The 20,078-nt window shown below is 42.8% G+C and overlaps 1 protein-coding gene across 1 annotated transcript in view; it reads left to right on the top strand.

Annotated features, from left to right (window-relative positions):
* Positions 1-17,314, top strand: part of ACOXL (acyl-CoA oxidase like) — a 1,104,726-nt gene extending 1,087,412 nt beyond the window's left edge. Inside the window, exon 19 of the mRNA XM_086926889.1 lies at positions 15,842-17,314. Coding sequence (XP_086783015.1) covers positions 15,842-16,033 — 192 coding nt within the window. The 3' untranslated portion in view covers positions 16,034-17,314. The remainder of the gene's footprint in view (positions 1-15,841) is intronic.
* The last annotated feature ends 2,764 nt before the right edge of the window (positions 17,315-20,078 follow it).

Below are 20,078 nucleotides of genomic sequence, written 5' to 3'. Positions count from 1 at the left end.
TGAGGCGGTAAAATTCATTGATGCCCTGAATACAAATTCATTCAATTTGGCCTTCACATCACATATCAGTCAGAAGGAAGCACACTTTCTTGACGTAACTTTAGAGGTCAGTCAGGACAGATTAGAAATTAAACTTTATAGGAAGCCTATTGCGGGCAATACTGTACTGCACGCAGATAGCCATCATCCCCCGCACCTAATTCGAAGCATCCTCTACGGGGAAATGCTTAGAATTCGGCGTGTTTGCAGTACAGACACCCACTGCAAAGCAGCACAGGCTGCCAGCAAACAAAGGTTTCTGGCGAGAGGCTATGCGGAAAATCTAATTGACATAGCAATCAGAAAAGTGAATGTCCTGTCCCGCAGCAATGCACTGATCCACAAGAAAGCACAGAGGGCCACAAATCCCAGTGGTATCCAACCAGTTAGACTTATATGGACCTATAACAGCCAACACGGGGCACTGAGAAAGATAATCAACCAACACTGGAACTTGATCAAGTTAGATCCAGTAATCGGTGAACACATGCCCAATAAACCAGCTATCACCTTCAGAAAAGCATACTCGTTACAGGATGCTATAGTTAAATCTAGCCCGGAGGTGATTCCACCTAGAAACTGGTTAGCAGCAAGCCGAGGATTTAGAAAGTGCTCAAGCTGCAAGGCATGCTCACAAGGGCTCAACAAAACCGAGTTCCTAACAGCATTTTCTACAGTGCCTCGCAAGATCAAGAAACAGTTGACATGCAAAACGGAGTATGTGGTCTATGTGCTGGAGTGCCCATGTGGCCTGCAATATATTGGTAGTACCAAATTACAGGTCCACAAAAGGGTACTCCAGCACATCAGGGCCATTAACACCAACGATGCCACATACCCGGTTGCAAGGCATTTCAAGGAGCACCACAACAACGACAGTGGACTCCTTAGGTACTATGCCATAGACTCTGTAGGTCCTCTAAGGAGAGGTGGCAATAGAGATGGGATTCTAAGGGCACTAGAGACCAGGTACATCTTGGAAATGGACAGCAAGACCCCCAATGGTCTCAACTCTACGGAGGACTTTTACACGTGTCTATAGATGTCCCTGTTTATTATCTTTAGGCATACCATCTCCTCACCTGTCCATTTGTGGTTGGTATAGCAGATAAAATGCACACTACTCATTGTACATTACTGGTGACTATTACAAATGTATATGAAACAAACAACTAGGTTGAATAGTTAAACTTGAGGAGTAATGTACTTACCTGTTATTTTCTATCAGAAGTTGCATCAGGCTGTATGTAAATAACAATTTCAGTAACTGTTGTTTTTAATCACACTTGTTCTTAAATTGCATTCGTATACTATAGTACTATGGTTTTAGGAGGAGTCACGGCAAGCGCGCGGAATTGATGTTCAATTTCTTAAACATGCGAGTTTCAATTGAAATATATTAGTCATAAGCAGACTTACATGTAGGTGAGGAGAAAATCAGACAAGCCTATTTATCCGATCAATTTACTGCTATCAAATTGCATATGTAAATATTGCTATTGAGGCATATGGTATGTTCCTTGTAAATAGTTGTAAATATATGAAATGCTTTGTATGTGTTCTACAATGACATAGGATTTCTTATGTCATGTATCTATTCTCTTGTCGGATAAAATTGTATTCAAACAGTTATTAACAAAATAGGCAGCACATTAATTGTCCCGTCTTCTCACATTGATCGCAAGATGCTTTCTATAGCCAGTATGGACACTCCCCCCTAAGTCACTCAGCCAACCAAAATATACTATTTTGAATGCACTAGCACTTTAAATTTCCGTAGGGCGGTCGACCTCACTTTTAGCCCGAACGGCTGAATGGATTTACACCAAACTTGGCAAAATTGTAGGGACTGGTAGCCCGATGTGCCTTTGCTATGTCTCAAGATATGTCCTCCAGTGGATTTTGAGTAATTTAGGTTAAAAAAAATATATATATCTATAGCAGCGCTCCGGTACGCGCACCGGGGCGCGTACCGGGCGCGACACGAGACTTGCGCGCGGAAAGCTGATTGGCTCTCGGGTGTCTGTAAACATTCTTAACAGTCCGGAGCGGCCGCCATCTTGTGTCTCGGTAGGATGGAGACACAAGAGGTGGCCAAAACAAAGGGGGAATTGACCATAAGGGGGCAGAGTAGACCCTCCCTGACCCCCTAGGTTTGATGTGGGGGCTTTAAAAGGGCCCCGCGGGGCAAAAAAAAAAATTCTTTTTTTTCGATTTTTGCGGGGGGAGCGCCCGGGAAGCGCACAACAGAGAAAAAAGAATGCCAGAGTTTAAAAAATGTTGGCAATATTTTATAAATGGGAGGTAGTTCTGAAAAGAACTTTTTTTAAATTCTTTTTGTTGTTTTATATTTTTTTTATTTTTTTTCTGAACATTTTTTTTATTTTTTTGTGTTTTTGAACAATTTTATATATATATTTTTTTTTTAGGGAACAAACACAAAACAGGGAATTGGAAATGGCTCAACAGGAGCAAAAAAAAGAAAAGAATTACTGTTTCTTTCCTTGCTGCATTCGTGGTTGTCTATAGCAGTATTTATTAAGGTGACGCTAAGTTCACCATAGCATAAAGTTTTGCCACACAAAATGCAAAGAAATTTGACCTTGCCAAATTTTGGTTGAATATTTGGCACCATTTGCCGTTTTTCTGGTCCAGAAAGTGAGGGTACTGAAGAGGAAGTGCTGGCCACAGGGGGTGGGTTGTGACGAAGTTCCCGGACTTCAGCCTGGGCCAAATTATTGGGATGCCACCTCTCCATGTGGCGGATCATGGTATAGTTACCAAAAGAATATTTCTTGGAGGGATTGCCCCTGGAGAGAACTTTGTCACAGATGAGACAGGTGACTTTGGGGGCGTTCACCTTTTTTTGGTCATCTGGAAAAGAAAAAAATTGCCAAATGAAGTGCACTTTGACGTGCCTTTGTCTTGGTTCTTCTGGGAGGTAGACCCTTTGATGTTGATCCTCCTCCTCTTCTTCCTCCTCTTCTTCCTGTCCTGCAAGAAACTGTGGTGGTGGACCTTCTTTTCTGGGTGGTGGGGGTGGTGGTGGGGATGCACCAGCTGCAGCAACAAGTGATGCCATTCTTTCCTCCAAAATAGCTCTTGCTCTCTCAATGAAGAAAGTAAGAATGAGGAAAAAAGGAGGGGGCTTTCATTATTTGGAGAAAAAAATGAAGAGAACCAATGAAAAGTGTTATTTTCAAGTCACATGACCCGATGCGCTTACGTTACGCGCTCCGGCGCGCTTACGTTATGCGCTCCGGGCCGCGCCGCGGAGCGCTTCCGGGTGCGTTTACGCAGCGCATCATAAGACGCATCACGCGGCTACGCTACGCGACGCGTCACAATGTTGTTTTCGATCGCGACATTGGCGCTAACAGGAAGCTTCCCGGTTCGCGCACAGGGGCGCTTCAAAATAGTACGCTTTCCGGGGCGCTCACTGGGGCGCGCACCGGAAGCGCTCCAAGACAACAAAAAAACATTTTTTTAAAAAATATTTTTTTTAAGAAAATGAAAAATTGTAAGGACTGATAGCTATGTCTCAAGATATATGCTTCAGTTGTTTTTAAGAAAATTAACTTTTAAAAAATATATATTGGCCTATATTTGGGCTTTATATATGTTAGAGCCCAAATGTAGCCCAAATGTAGCCCAATGTAGCCCAATGTAGCCCAAAGATGGCCACCAGAGACCAAAAAATACAAATGTAGCCCAAATATCAGCCAGATGTAGCGCAACTATAGCCCAATGATAGTATGTACCAGAGTGTTCTAAAGAACAACTAGAGCGGTAACAGTGTTACTTATAAAGTGAGACTTTTATCTAGGAATTAGCATTAAAAAAAACTTTGAAATTCACTGAAAAAAACCATAGGTTTCACACCAGTTATAGTTAGGAATTAGCATTTAAAAAACCTATTAAATTCACAGAAAAAACCATAGGTTTCACACCAGTTATAGTTAGGAATTAGCATTTAAAAAACCTATGAAATTCACTGAAAAAACCATAGGTTTCACACCAGTTATAGTTACCTGGAAATTTTACTGACATAAAACCATTGAAATTCCCACGTTATAGTTAGTTGGACTCACTATAACTTGCGCGTGTAATGCACTGCTGATGACATCACATATTACATCACTCATGACATGGTCAGTGACATCACTCATACATCACTGATGACACCATCCTTGTGATAGAGAGACTGACCTCCTTTCACTGTAAAGAAACCCTTGAAACAAATATTAAAAAATAGAAACTAACATTTTCAAAAAAGTGGAGATACCTATACCAGTTACAACAACCAATTCAGTAATTCCACCATTTACATACACATCCACTCATTCACCAACAGTTCTATATAGTCAGTCATACATATACTCACTCATCATATGTAGTGAGACACCTATACATCCGTTAACACACCGACAGTCTTCCATAAGTTGCTCACACACATATTCACACATGCAAATAAAATATTGAACATCCATTTTTTTGCATATACAGCTATACACACACTACCACCTTACTTCTAAGGAAACTTACACATACTTACTCTCTTAAACAATCACTTATAAAAACACATACTTATTTAAACAAGAACTCTTTCAATGTCTGACTCTCACATATACTCACTTATATACATCAATACTCACATATACTAGATTAAAACATATGTAGTTACTGATAAAGACACTAGTAAGACAGTCATTCAATTACTAACACATACATATACACACTCATTCACACATACAGTCCGGCACATATTCTGTCTTCAAAACACATACAAACAGTGAGTCATTCATTGATGCATCTATGTGCTAAGTAACACCCCCACCAAATCATACAGACACTTATACTGATACTATAAAAAACATCTAATAACCCATATACACACACATGTAGCTACTCACCAACCCATGCAGCCACTTATACACAAAGTGAAACACTGATACAAACATTTAAATATTTAAACAATACTCGCTAATATATGTATTCACTATGATACACTTAATAAGCCAGTTAACCAATCAAATTTTTTTTTTTTAAAACATCCATTAAGACACTTATTGAAACATTTATTCTTCCATCGAGCTTTACATATACATATATAAAACATATTTATTTTTCAGAAAGACACACATTCACTGGATGGTGTCATCAGTGATGTCATGAGTGATGTCACTGACCATGTCATGAGTGATGTAATATGTGATGTCATCAGCAGTGCATTACACGCGCAAGTTATAGTGAGTCCAACTAACTATAACGTGGGAATTTCAATGGTTTTATGTCAGTAACATTTCCAGGTAACTATAACTGGTGTGAAACCTATGTTTTTTTCAGTGAATTTAATAGGTTTTTTAAATGCTAATTCCTAACTATAACTGGTGTGAAACCTATGTTTTTTTCAGTGAATATATATATATATTATATATATATATATATATATATATAGGATGTAGTTGTTTATATTTTCACTTCTTCTGTCGCACGGTTGAGGGGTGAATGGAATAACTAACCTGCCCGAGGAAGGGAAAATGGGGGGGGATAAGGCAGAAAAGTATGTCAGTTCATAGATGCTAAGGTTTCAGATGCTTATGTGTGACATTTTCATAATTTCTGTGTAATTATGAGTGACATTTAATGACTATGAGTGACACTTTCTTGCAAGCAAAATCAAGCAGTGAAGACGAGGGAAACATATACATATCAAAAATTACACCCATTGGAGCAACGATAAATTTTAAGATCATTAAAACTGCTGCAAAGCACCAGAAATGGAAGGGCACTAAGCTAGTAAAAAATAGAAAATCACAGCTAATCCTCATAAAATACAGATTTGCGAATATGTGTGATTCATGTTCTTTTGTGAAAACTTTCACTAGATAAAACGCTGATCTTGCTCCAGCACTCCATTATTCACCAGAGTTATCTTGACATTTTTATTGTTGCATGAAAACTTCTTGACACACAAGGAATTCAGACCCACTACAAGTTGGTTTTAAATCCATGTGGTTTTTCTGGGCCTTTGCAGAATGTGACTGTACTGGCCTGTTCCAGTCCATTTTAACCCAAAGCATAACTAAGGTGTCTTCATCAGGCCAGGGCAGCATGGGGGTGACTAGGACATGCTCTGTGTCAGTCAGAAATATTAATTACGAAAAACAGGCCTCTAAGAGAAATTAAATAGTGGTAGCCTAGGACAGTACATGCTGCAGAGATTATCAATTGAGTGAACTGTGCACAGGATAAGAAACAGTGAGAGCGTGGGATCCACCTCGCCTGGCTCTTATCTAAACTAGCTGTTCCTGAGAGCCACACGTAATAATGGTTATAGTAGAGTAGAACCATAAAGAAGGCTGTAAGATGTCAAAAGAGAAGAAATTACATTGCGCTGAGTAAAACTTTAAGAACAGCAGATTTGCATCTTTCCGTCAAACAGATATATCAGTGTTTGCTCACCAGTAGCAAATTCCTAGAAAGGGAAGAGTTACTTTTCTGCACTTTTGTCAGCTTTACAGATGATTCCCTGTATACCCTGTGATAAACTCCACAACATATCGTTCAGCTTCAGATACAGAACACACATGTAAGGGTGAGGCTCAGAAAACAGCTTTTCGTGACATAACTAAACATTTCTTTTTCAAACGTAATTTTATTGATGTTGTTCCTATAAACAGTACACGCTATTATATCTTTGTGTTACACATCAGAAGTCATTCCACAATACACAATTGGTCCTCTATTAACATGGTCAGTATCATACACATTTGTCCATTATACTTGTTATAATCGATCAATATTGCATGTGCAATTAATTTTATTCCTATAAGTGTTGTGCCTATACACATACGTAATGACTCTGTAATAGGCAATCCAGCCTGAAACACGAAAAAACTTCCCCAACTCCTCGTTATCCCACCCTCCACCCTGCTGACTAGCACACTCCCTTATTCTACGCCTTAGAGTTCGGTTGTACAAATTCCCGTTGTGATACCACTACTGAACTAGGCTACTCAATAAGCAGTTACTCACTGAAGAGTGTTGTATAGGGGGATGCACTATATGGACCCATCGAATTATGGAGGAGAAGGCGGCACGTGGCATAACTAAACATGATCCACAACAGACTCTGTTAAATTTGGTGGGATGAGTTATTTAGACACAAGCTACACTTCTTTTCATCCAGACCTTCAAAATGGAGGCAGAATAGGAGCAGTGTCAGGCTTCATAGACTGACATACACTGACACTGCCTAGCCCCATCGATCTTAGATAGGCACTGGTTGCTAATTATAGTCTTGCCTACCACTGTAAATTCACTCCTTGTGTATAACAGTAAGTCATGTGACTTGGGAGTTGTCTGCGGCTGTCAGCTGACCTCTTGGCTTGGGAACATGTATTGAATGTCCTCTTGAACCTCTGTTTTCGGCGGGGCAGGGCAGTGGGGTAGGAGGCTCAGACTGCAGCAGTGGTAGGCGGTTGTGAGCTAAGATTGACACGTAGTGGCTGGTAAATACACAGCTGCCTCTACAGTATTTTGGGCCTGGAAACTCAGCAGAGATTCACCTTGACAACAGGCATTTCGTAAGGCTGGGATAAAACAAAAACAATCACAGCAGTGCTCATTCAGACATCAAGCTTCCTCACCAGTCTATAACCCTTCCATCATGAGCCCTCGAAAATTTAATATACTCTAATCTCCATTTCCACCTCTCACCACAACAGCCCCCGCCAGATCCTCCCAAAGAAAAGAGCACACTATAAGCAGGGCTGCGGCCCTTGGCAAAATGTCCGCCATCCCACCTGCATCCTGCGGCCTCTCTCCTTGGTTGGGATGAAGGTCTTCTGAATGTCCGGTGCAGGTGCACAGCTCTCCTCGACTTGGTCAGCTGTGTCTGGCTGGATGGTCCTGTAGTGCACTTTGCCTGGTTGCGCGAGCTGGCGAGTAGCCAGCAGTAGAGAGCTAAGAGTGTCATCATGTGATATCTCTGCAATTGGTGGTAATTAACTCCGGCTTGCACGTAATAAGTACTACAACCACCTGTATGATGCTATCAGGGGTCGCACTCATTTCATGGCACCCCCACTAGCTGTCTGGGCAGGTGCGGCGGCAGTATAGGTCAAGACCGAAGAATGATCTGGTCTTGCCTGCTGCGCCCTGCCTGTGAAAGATGTGGGTTACACTTGCAATATCCTTGGATGACCCAGCAACCTTCTGTGTGTGTTTTAGGGAGGCCGACGGGGCAGTCAGAGAGAGTAGACTTTGTATTTGTCACGCAGCGTGGTAATTGAAACAATGTAGCTCACGACCCCTGGTCACTATAGCAATTGATAACCCAAGCGTCAGCAGGCAAAATTACCAGGCAGAGCTGAGGCCCACAGCATTGCACACAAATAGCTTTGTGCACGGGCTGCTTTTGGAGTGCCTCAAGATCCCTGGTGTGTCAGTGAGCTCTATATGCGTGACTAATGCATATTAGTGCAGTGATGCAGCCACCTGCACAAAAATGAGTTATTCTTACGCCTGATGCGTGGTACTTGGCTGGGCGGTCAGCCATAGGGGACACTCACCCACAATATACTTATTGCAACTGTTCTCCAAACTTTCCCAGAGGGTTCTGGCAGTGACAACCTCGAGAAGATCTATAAGGAGAAGTGAAGACAAGAGAGAAAACAGATTAACAGAGTACCACTCCTTCTAACCACCCCAGGAAATGACACCAAGCTTCTCATGTAAAAGGATTTGAGACTAGATTTGTGTATATACCCAATTTCCTGTTTTGTCACATCCTTGAATAAAAGCCAACATACGAAAAAACTAAAAGCGCCCTAAGCCATATTTCCCCCGTCCCTCAACAGTGCCAAAGAAGAAGCAGTTCCAGCTTGCTATACTTTTCAACAATTGGAACAACAGTGGTCTCTTGAGATACATCTAAACTAATCTTCTAGATATCTCAGAATAAGACATTCACTGGGCTCTCATGATTCACCTCTATATTGACCTCCATTGCTCTCAAAATGTTGCTCTATTTTATTTACCACTATAAATCTAACCACAGGACCAAGCCCACCAGCGAGCTCTCCAAATACTGACGAATGCACTACTATTGAAGAGCTGAGGTATCCACAAGCCTTTTGAAGCAAGTCCTCCTTTGTAATAAGATGGCTAAGGACTTTAATACATTTCCTGCAGGGTCTGTCTAACCTACTGTAGGTTGACACTTTCAAATCATGGTGGTACAAACTTAGCTTTCCATCTTGTGTGAATGGTAACATGAGTACCATTGAGCTGAAAGGTAATTCCCACCCATTGTTAAGCACAAGGAAACAATTATATTGTGCGCTTTACATATTATCATGATTCATGTAATTATGCACCTAAACAAACAATTCATGTCATACTTTCAGGCAGCATGATATCTTTGCTTAATCTTGAACATGAGATGCAGCACACTTTTCAGCAATTTCTGCTGTCTCTCGTAGCCTCAACATCTCCCTTTTTCCAAACTGCCTCCATGCACTCCGTAGGGTGATAAATGAGTTAGCTGGAAATGTCTTGGCTCATTTACATGAACAACTAACCTTGCTCCTTCGCTCACTGTTTTAGGTTTCTCTTTGTTTACCTATTACTAGTTTCATACCTGTCTAAATTCCATGACCAAAACCTTATAAGATCTTATCTAGTGCATAAAACCCTTTTGGGTAGCTCTGCGCCATATAAAACCTGATAAAGAGCGGACTATTGCCACCTGAAAAATGCTTTATGGTGTATTTCAATCCAAATTGTGATTCGGTAACATGTTACTGAATCACAGGTTGGAATCGCAAATTCTTACCGATTGGTATTAGGACGGGGCATGTTTAGGGCATCCCTTCCTAATACCAATTCGGTGTGGTATATCATACCATTTTGAATGTTTAAGAGCAGGCAGTGGTCCTCCTGCCTACTCTTAAATGCATACTGTTTTCCTTAACTAAAAACGGGCTGCATTAAAAAAGATTGCTTTAATATAAAGCATCACAGGCAGTAACTTGCTAAACGACCTATTAGTACATAGGTCACTTCGCAAATTAACACACTGGTCTCAAATTATGACCAGTATTTGTACATACATCTAACCCAATGTGATTTGGTCTGTAATCACAAAATCTGGAATGTAGGCCGAGAGTAGGGAGACGATGTTGCGTCCTCTTGGGAGAGGGTGTGGTGTAAGGGCCACAGCTGCCGACTATGGGGCTGGGAGAACCGGGTTCGACTTTCGACGTCGGCTTAACATGCTTAATTCTGGGCAAATCACTTATTCTCCCTGTGCCTATAAAAAATAATAAGTCCTTGTGTAAAGGAACTTGTGCTAATGTAAAGCGCTGCACTACTTTCGGGTGGTGTTGGCGCTATATACAACTGCACACAAAAAAAAAGTGAAAAGCAGAGTATGGGGAGGAGGGGATCTGTGCAATGGATTTCAGCATGGCAACCAGCGAAGGGGGGAGAGATGGACGGGCTACCAACATCAAATGCTGGCTCACACTAGTCCTTTAAATGCTATATTTGGATCCCCTTTTTTCCCAAAATGTGCAGTATATGTGTTGTAAAATCTTCCATTTGAATTAATGTTTTTATGTTCGGGGGGAGTAGGGAACACCCCGCACCCTCCTTTTGCACTTTGGGCTCGCTCGCTTTGCTCGCTTATTATACTCCGGTTTAAACGTTCCACCCCATCACTTTGAAAATACACAAACCACCACTGTTCCCAATTGCCCCATACAATTGTAATGCAATTAGCCTGTATAGCACCATCACTGTGTGCGCTCTTCAGAGAGGACAAGGACTGAATGAGCTTTATATTTGTAACCCTTGAAAGGAACTGTGAGAAGTTAGCATGGCATTCAGCCTACCCTCGAGATCTTCAGACTTACTCACCCAGGCACACCCTGAACTGACCTATAAGCAACTCACACTTTGCACGAAAAATATAACTGCATCAACACATCACCGGTAAAAAAACATGTTTGTTTTCTAAATTGGCATACCATTGCTAAGGCCTCATAGAGGCAGTGAGGGCTTGCAAGAGTTAAAGTTCAAAAGAATGATGTATCACATAGTCAGTATTTTGGTCCTTGGCACAACGTGCCGCTATGAGGCGCCCACTGCGTTCATGTCAAAACACGAGATCACCAGATCTACCAACTCATACAGTGCCACTATGTGTTACACGATATTGGCTCCCTTCGCTGAGCCACCCGGTGAAGAGCCGATATCAAATAGTGGCAGACAATGTGAGTTGGAAACCCATATAGAGAGTGTTTCCAACGCACATTGTTTTGAGGCTGATCACAACTGATGTCCATGGGGTGTTTGCAATCTCCCTGGGACATCAGCGGCATCCTTTGAAGCCGCCTTTTGTGGGCTTTATTTTGGGAGGGGTTACGACGGTCACATATAGTGACCTGCACAAAGTCTTGCCCCCTCTCACTGGATACGCCCGCCATCCGAATCTCTTTCATTGCTGCAGGACAATAGGTTCAAGGTCCCACCCACTCCCCAGGTTCCGCCCCTCCTTGTACCATCCGCTTACACAGTGAGATTTTGTTTAGTATGGCAGATTGGATCCCTGCTATTCATTCTTTAGCGCACTGGCACACGCACAGGATGGGCCAGCCGGGTGCAGTGCACAATGCTAGGGTTGAAATATTGCAAATGCGCAACTGAGAAAAACAGGTGGTGTGCTCACTCTGGTCTAATAGTACAGCCCCCCAGTAGCACTCAAAGAAGAGCTAGTGCCATTCACCACCCTGCAGAGCACACACCCTCTGTAATTCGTTGCTGTGCAACCCAATCAAACAATGACCACACATGTTATAAAACCATTGGTCGGCGTCTCTTCTAGCTGCGTAGGCCCCTGCTAGCATACACTCTCTCCATCTAGTCTGGCTTCTGAGTGCTAGCAGTGCCCCGGCAGTCATAGCAGACACTGACGCTACTCCAAGCAAACCTAGGGGATATTTAGCAGATTGTGATTGGGCCGCTGTGCAGATTATTAGCACCCAATTATACTCACCCGGACCGCTTCACATACTGTAGCTGCACTGCTTGCATAGGTTCCCTGCCATCTGAACTTCACTGGGTCTACTGCACATTCCATGCGCCGATTCGGACTGTCACTCGCAATGGGCCAGGTTGCATAACACTGACACCAAATAACCCTGGGAGACTGGAAGTTAGGCACGTTTAAAGAGAGTGGTGGCCAGTGCCTGACTGGGACAGAATATAGGTCCAGGCGCCAAAATAAAAGTTGCCCCTAGTAGTGAATCAAATAGCTAAAAAAGCATCCCACATTTGCAAATGGGTCAGTTTTGTACTTTTTAAGGCACGCTGTATAGGTGTTCTTCTAGGTATGGGAGACTGCATTAATTTGTACTTGCTACAGGCAATCTTTGTGGCAATTCTGGGAAATTAATTTTAAAAACTGTCGAACCAGACCATAAAATAGAGCCACAAACAGTCAAGAAAAATGCCCTCAATGTGACCTGTCAGACCAGCACTGCCTGATTGCCCTATAGGCCAGTCCGACACTGGTGGTGACTTGCAAAGCCAGTCCCCAGTAATAAAGCCAGCCCCCACCCTTCCAGTCTCCTGGTGAAACGCCTGATGCCCAGTACCCGGTACTGCCAGTTCAGGCCTGGTGGCACAGTGGACGTACCCATAGGGCATCACAGTGAACAATAAAAAAGTGATGAATAAAATGCTTGAATTAATCTCAGCCACAGGAACTACTTGGGCTGCATCCCAGTCCATCATTTTGTATGTCCCGAGTGCTCAAACATGGGTCCGGCGCACACTGAGTCATATGAATCTAGCTACACCCTACTGATGAGTCCTAAAACCGGTCTGGGGCTGCTTGTGGTCCCTCCTGGAGGGACCCTCGCTTGGCAGTTGAGGACAGACTGTTCCCATGAGTAGACAGGTCTGTATTGACTCACATAAGGTGGGCCTTTCTCTAGAGTGACATGATATGCGGGAAAAATGAGCTGGAACTATCACCAGTGGCTGTGATCAATTCAAGCATTGCATCCATCACCTTGGTTGTGTTGCAGATTAAAGCTGAGGCCTGCAAATTACCGCCCATTGTTGGGGAAGGAAGGCAAAATTGAATTCTGGGGCATGTGCCAAACTCCTAAGACTGTTCCTTCTGCTACACCATCCAAATGTAAATTTGAGTTATGTGAAACCCTTATTTGAGGCTGGCTCTACCGCACTCTCATAAAAGCCATATCCACTCCCTTTTTCAAATCTATAAAGTGCTTTCATACCAGCATTTAGCTGGGCTACTGGAGCTAACATTTTTATGTTTACATTTCTTTATTGTTTTGTGTGTATCTTTAAAGCAATGCGTGTTCAGCAACCTTAGAAGCCTGTATAACCTGAGTCTAGAAACTAAAGAAACAGAACTCTTTAAGTAGCAACTGAAGTCTTCTCTGGTCGCTGACCCAAAACTTTTCCTTTAGAACTCTCCCAGCCGATGTGACATATGCAGAACCCATTTGCTTTTCGGAGAAAACTGAAAATATTTGTTCAAACACCATCTGGACTGAATAGTTTTCTCCGATCCTTTTGCTCGCTGCTGTTCCCTGCTTATACCTAGTCTTATACCTCTCTATACCCCTTCTTCCCATCGTTATTGGATCCCACAGATGCTCTACTCACTTGCAGTTTCTCCTTTCTTTTCACCCTTTTCTCACCACCGACACGCTCGTCTCTACCACCCAGCAAACTCTTCTCTTCATTTCATCATTCACTTTCCTCTTCTCATAATATTATTGACTGTACTACTGAGTTTAACTGTGTTGAGCTGAAGTCAGAGTCGGATTGGGACAGAACATAGGCCCGGGATTCAAAATAAAAGTTGACCCGATTAACAAATCAGATAGGTAAGAATAAAAAAACAGTGGTCCGCATTTGCAAACATGGGCAGTTTTGAATATCTGAAAACGGGCTGTTTTGGTCTTTTTCAAGATATAGGAGACTGCATGCATTTGTACTTGTTGCAGGCATTGTTTGTGATAATATCAGGGAAGTCAACAGTAAAAATTGGTGCCCATTAAACCACAAAACAGACCCGCAAACAGCCAAAACATCTGCCCTCACACTGTCCTTTCAGATCAGCACTTCTGGCACTGCCTGATTGTCCTATAGGCTATTCTGACCATGGCTGAAGGTAAATTCATCTTGAGGAAGCCTCCTACTCTATTCTCTAAAGGATACCCTTCATCTATGTGGTGTTGCACGTGCAGTATGCTGACACTTATCCGTTTCAATATCTCTTTATAAAAATGTGTAAAAAAAATCATTAAAATATTGAGTACTTCATAAATGTGAACCTATGCTGCATTCGTAGTAGTTCATATCAGCTTTCTGTCCTTAGTAGCCAACTTGCAGTTAGCACCCTGCTTTTGCCTATTATTTCCTAAGGGCTTGGCACACAAAACCCATCTTGTGCTTACATCTAATGCCACAGACTGGGCCCACCTTCCCTCTAAGTCTTTGGTCCTTTTGGGTTGTGTTCCTGTTTTCTTCAGTATTCTCTTCTGAGAAGTAACTACCCTGTGATTGAGAAACTATTAATGCGTAATAGCCCCCTTCTGGTGGCTACACCATCATTAAAAACCCTCAACCTGAGTTCTAACTTTCAGCTGCAGATGAGGGGCAAATACCGAGGGCCAGGGACTTCAACAACTGATATAACCGAAGACAGAAGGGCTATAATGCTATTAGACCATCCCACCCACTAAGATTAGAATGGTGAACAAGTAGAAGCAGAAAGCTAAATTTTGGAATTTTGAAACAGAAGTCTTGTACCCGCCATTATTGGCCCACTGTCACTTCATTGTTGTCAGTGTAAGTACTCCGCAATCCAATGTTCAGTATATGATTTTGGTCCATTACGGAGGGTTACTCTGGTTGTTGAAGGCCCTGAACTTGAGTTATAGGATTGAGCTGCAGGTGAAGGCATAGAGCAAGTGAAGGCCTAGTTCAAGTGACAATATGGCCAAAGGGCGAGGGGCTGTTTATGCTTCAGAACGTTTACTCCACTCAAGGTTGACTGTTCCAAATTTAAAAAGAGAAACAGAGAGACAAGCATTGGAATGTTGGAGGAGAAGGTTATACTAGCCGTTATTGGCAGGAGACACTTGATTGTCTTCAGTGGCACTCTCAACATTCCAGTGTTTTTACACATCATTCTTATACACGGCTACAAGGTATTGCATTACAGTATTAGAATCTATAGCCTATTGTGAACCACCTGGATTTGATTCACAGGAAAGGAATTCAAGTCCTATTTGCTTCCTCATGCGTTTGTGGTCGTGGGCAAACACTGTCATCAAGTGCCTCTGTTTTGCAACTCTTCATTCCGAGGTCATCTGGTCCAACAAAGGCACACTGGTTGTCTTGTTACACACATTGTTTTGTAATTTAATACCCTTGCTTTATGTCGAAAATCAACTGAATTGTCTCTTGTTGTAGCTCTCATATTTTCTTGTTTTATATTTATATTCAGAACTTGACTCCGGCTATTGTTATGAGTCTGGCTAGAATTATGGTCTTGTGGTCTCATGTCCTCGACTCCCAACAGATACACCTTCCTAATGGTGGTCTCATGCTAGGGGACATCTTGAGTATGTTTCCTTCCATTAATGACTGTGAAGGACACAGTTGTGTGTGTGTGTGTATGCACAGTTGGATCTGTTTACACAGCAACAAGGAGTGCCTGAATCCTCTGCCTGTTTGTGTCTTGCAGCTGTTGGAGCTCTGCCACTCGGTGAAGGACGACGCTCTCAGGGTGGTGGCTGCCTTCAACATCCCCGACAGCTCCATCCAGGCCCCCATTGCCGGCATCCCCAACGCCCGGGCCATGTGGGCCTACTACCCTCAGCCTTCTGTGAGCCAAGACTGCAGCTGCCCACAACACAGGCCGGCCTCCAAGCTCTGAGATCTGACGCCCCTGTGCCACGGTTCATACACCACCAGGCGGCGCCCTCGGTGTGAGGGAAAGGACACGGGCTGCGAGTCTCTTAGGTGGCGGGGACAAGCTACACCAGCCAGGCCTCCTGCCTCACCACTGAATCATGATGAACTGGCATGGAAATGATGATTTTTCTGTCGGGAATTATACACAACAAATCAGGGCAATGGTCATTGTACTGCACTACAGCGCTTTTAAACCGAGTTTTACACCAGGGCAAAACGGGAAAAATCTATTTTCAAAACGTATTTTTGAAGAAGGGGAGCACTCCAAAAATGTGGATCAAGCATTATTGGTCCTTTTAAAAATGTAATGGAGGTGAACATCGAGGAGACTAGGGGATATCATTCATTGGTTATAAGTGATATTGACGTTGCTCACGTACCCTGCGATATTACAAAGCAGTGCTATTTAATTGTACAAAATACACCTATACAAAATTGCTAAACCATAAGTATGCATTTTTGCAGCGTACCTATTAACAAAAATGCTTTGTCATTTTGTCTAAAAATTCCACGTATCTTATGTGTACATTTACACATATCAGCTGTTTGTCACATAAGGAACTCAAAGAGTGTAAAACCTATTTGTAGAAATGTAATATGTAATCTATTTGAAGCAAAAAAAATGCACACCGTTGATTTACACCAAGCTAATGCAAAATCAGTTTGTTGCCTTGTTCGCGCAATACAAAACCTTGCTATTTAACCTAGACTAAGGTGAAAGAAAGAAACTATTTTCTTAATCATTTATTACGCATACAGTAACAATAGTAAAACATCAATCAACATATTTATTTTCTCTGGTTTACAACTTTAATATTTGGAGCAATTCCGGTTCGTTTTTCATTCCTTAGTGGGCGAGACCAAAAATAGTGCCAAATGGACCTGCTCTATTTTTACCCTGGTGCAAATCTTTAATATATGTGTTGTAATATTTAGAACATGTTGCAGAGTTTACACTATTCCTGCCTAGCCCATCGACAGAAAATCACTGATTGTTTCTAACCACTGTATTCTGCTTTTGTGTATAAATGATACAAAATAATGGCAGTTCTGGTCAAAGTACTGTTTTCAGATTACCCTCCAGATTGAGAGTGCCAGTTCTGCAGCCGCGTATAAAACAGCTGATCATTTTAGGATTGCATTGACTGATCCGAGGGTTTCCCACAGAATTATAATTGCCCCCACTACTCATAAAGGAAGATTAACAAATCAGATAAAATAATACTGTAACCAGCTCCTGAAACCTGCATGCCTCACAAATTCTTACTTGACTTTTTCTGTTGACCCAACATTGTACAAATATTTGAAGGTGTCTGCGGGGACAAAATAGAATGACCACATTTCTTTGTTGCAGTATCAGGACCAATGGCTGTGTTGTATTTTAAGATGTTCCTTCCAACGACAAGAATGTTAGAAAAGATTTATACTGCATGATAAACAGGGTTAAACTTTGCTAAGTTAGTACCCTGGGTACTCCTCCAACCATTCAGGAAAAAATACCCAATACACTCTGCTTATTATGAGATCGAGCCTCTCCTAAACCTTCCTTACTGCCTGACACTTCATTAGGGGAGACATGAACATGTATATTTTATTTTTGGACATCCACTTTTAGTATACGCACTGGTCAGAAAAAACTATGGGGCTCATTAGGATGGCGTAAGGACCGCCACCGCCAGCCCAGCGGTGGTGGTCCTTCCCACATACAAACGCGATTTTCCCACTGCCAGATTACGGTGGCAGTGGGATCCAGACTGAGACCGCGGCGGACGCAAAGTCCATCCGCCACAGAACCACCACATGCAGTCGTTAAGATTGCCTGGTGGAGCGGTCTGCAGCAAGGAAATGGCAGCGGTGCCTAGCAGGCAGCGTCCGCCAGAGCACGATGCTGTCTCCAGCCAGCCTTTCCATGGCAGATAAACCACAATTGAAAGGCTGGTGGAGATTGGTTTCGGGGGCCCGTTGTGGGCCCCCATGTGTTGGGGGAGGTGTGGGTGCACTGGGGGGTACCCAGCATTTCACTGTACCAAGTGGCAGGCACCGTGTGGTGCCTGCCACGTAGTGCAGTGAAATGCGCTACATGCCATTTTGACTTTGTGGCGGAAGCTGCTGTCAGCAACACCTGCATCAATGTTAAAATGCTAGATGTGACCGCCATGGTGGCGGTCGCATCCTGATTTGGTGTGCAGGACCACCGCATATATGGCAGATGGTCCCTGTCTCCAACATGATGGCAGGCAGAAGTGTGAAGGAGTTGGGAGAGGGAGGGTTAGGGGACAAAATAAAGGAGTGCCTGTAGGGGATTTAGAGCAAGGGTGTGGAGAGGGACGCCAACAGGTTCCAGAAACCGCATTTAAACATCCTTTTGTTTGGAGCCAGGGCTGAGGGAGTCTGCTGCATGACTGCAAACAGCTTGGCGCCCCTCTGAAGGTCAGCAGCCTGGGCCCATGCTAACGTCTCGCTCTGATGATTACTGAAACCTATAGACCATGCTGCCTTATGGAAGGGAGGCAGGGACTTTTGTGGTGTCCAGAGTACCATAGAGGCTAGGTGCGAACAGCATTTGCAACAAAGTTCTTTACCATGCAATGCCTATGCCACACAGCCTTTACCAGATAAGTACCACTCAGTTAAGTATTTTTACTTTTACCATGCATGCCTTTACGACACAGGTTAGTATTTTTGAAAATAACATGATTATTATGTTATTTAAAAAAGGGGTTGGGTGCAGGTGTTGCTCAAGGGAGGTAAGCGTAATTTTAGGGTTTAGGGCTGGGCAGTGGTAAATGGAGGTAAGGCTAATGTTAGGGTTAAGTGATGGATAGTGGTGAAGGGTGATACAGGTACATTTAGGGGTAGAGTACACCATGTCTTGAAACCACTGATCGGGATTAGGGGCGGCATTCTGTATCCAAGTCCTAGCTGCCGTCCTTTTCACCAGTAATAGTGCCATAATGGCGAAGCACATATTGTTTTGGACATGTCTATTGTAACCCCCAATAGTGCCATTGTTGCAGGGATTCTGATCAGGAAAATAACTATGCTTGGGACCATAGGACTGAGTCATCATACCACCTCTGTACCCACGAGCATGAGTCCGATTAACTTTAGTGTCTCATTTGCCCTAATAACCATATCCAGAGAGACAAGGTAATCGACACCTCAGAACACAACTCTCCCGACCCTCTCAGGGATCGGGGTAACCGGATAACCCCTTTCGCTCTCACACTCATACTCGTTCACAATAAGATATAACAGACACACGAAGGAAGTTTAAAATGTTTATTTGAATTATCATGCTCTAGAATGTGGTATTCGTTCCACAATCAGATAACAAATGCTTAACATAAATACCATTAGCATAGTCAGTAAACCATATATTATGAAAAGCCCTGTCAGAAGTGCAATGATTATACTACAAAGATCTCTGGGATTAGTAGCGGACCACGTACCTTAGCGGACACAGATGGACATTCTACATGTCAGGTACAGCCGTGATCTCTTCTTAGAAAGTCTCTCTCTCCCCATGTAAGTTACATTACTGTGCATACCTATATGACAAGGCGCATATGCTCACAAACAGCTGCAATCATGTGTTGTGTCTAGGTACTAGTGCCTGACCAAAACGAAATAACAAGGGACATTATAGTTTGACCTTATCTGCTGTGTTCAGGCTAAATCCCAGGAAAGAACAGAACGTGAAAACAGTTGCAAGTCCTGTGTGAAAATACAATGTGGCACAAAGACAAACTTGTTTATGTTGTAACGTGCACAAAGCAAATGCAGCCTGTATCGTGCACAGTAAGGCTAACATAGGGAAAACTACAATGGGCCATTCACTGAACACATGACACCCTCCCCTTGGTCAGTTAGGTAGCACGGAAAGGGGTAACCTAATTTGGAAGATAAATAAACTCAAAGCTGTTCTCAAGAACTAATTCAAAAAAAGGGAATGTGAAAGACAATTTGATAATGAAGATATCCAGTCAATGCGTGTCGGAGGCATC

The sequence above is a fragment of the Lissotriton vulgaris genome, chromosome 6 (assembly GCF_964263255.1).
Source record: "Lissotriton vulgaris chromosome 6, aLisVul1.2, whole genome shotgun sequence".
NCBI lineage: Eukaryota > Metazoa > Chordata > Amphibia > Caudata > Salamandridae > Lissotriton > Lissotriton vulgaris.
Note: the sequence above shows the minus strand (reverse complement) of the source record. Positions and strands in the feature narration are given on the sequence as shown.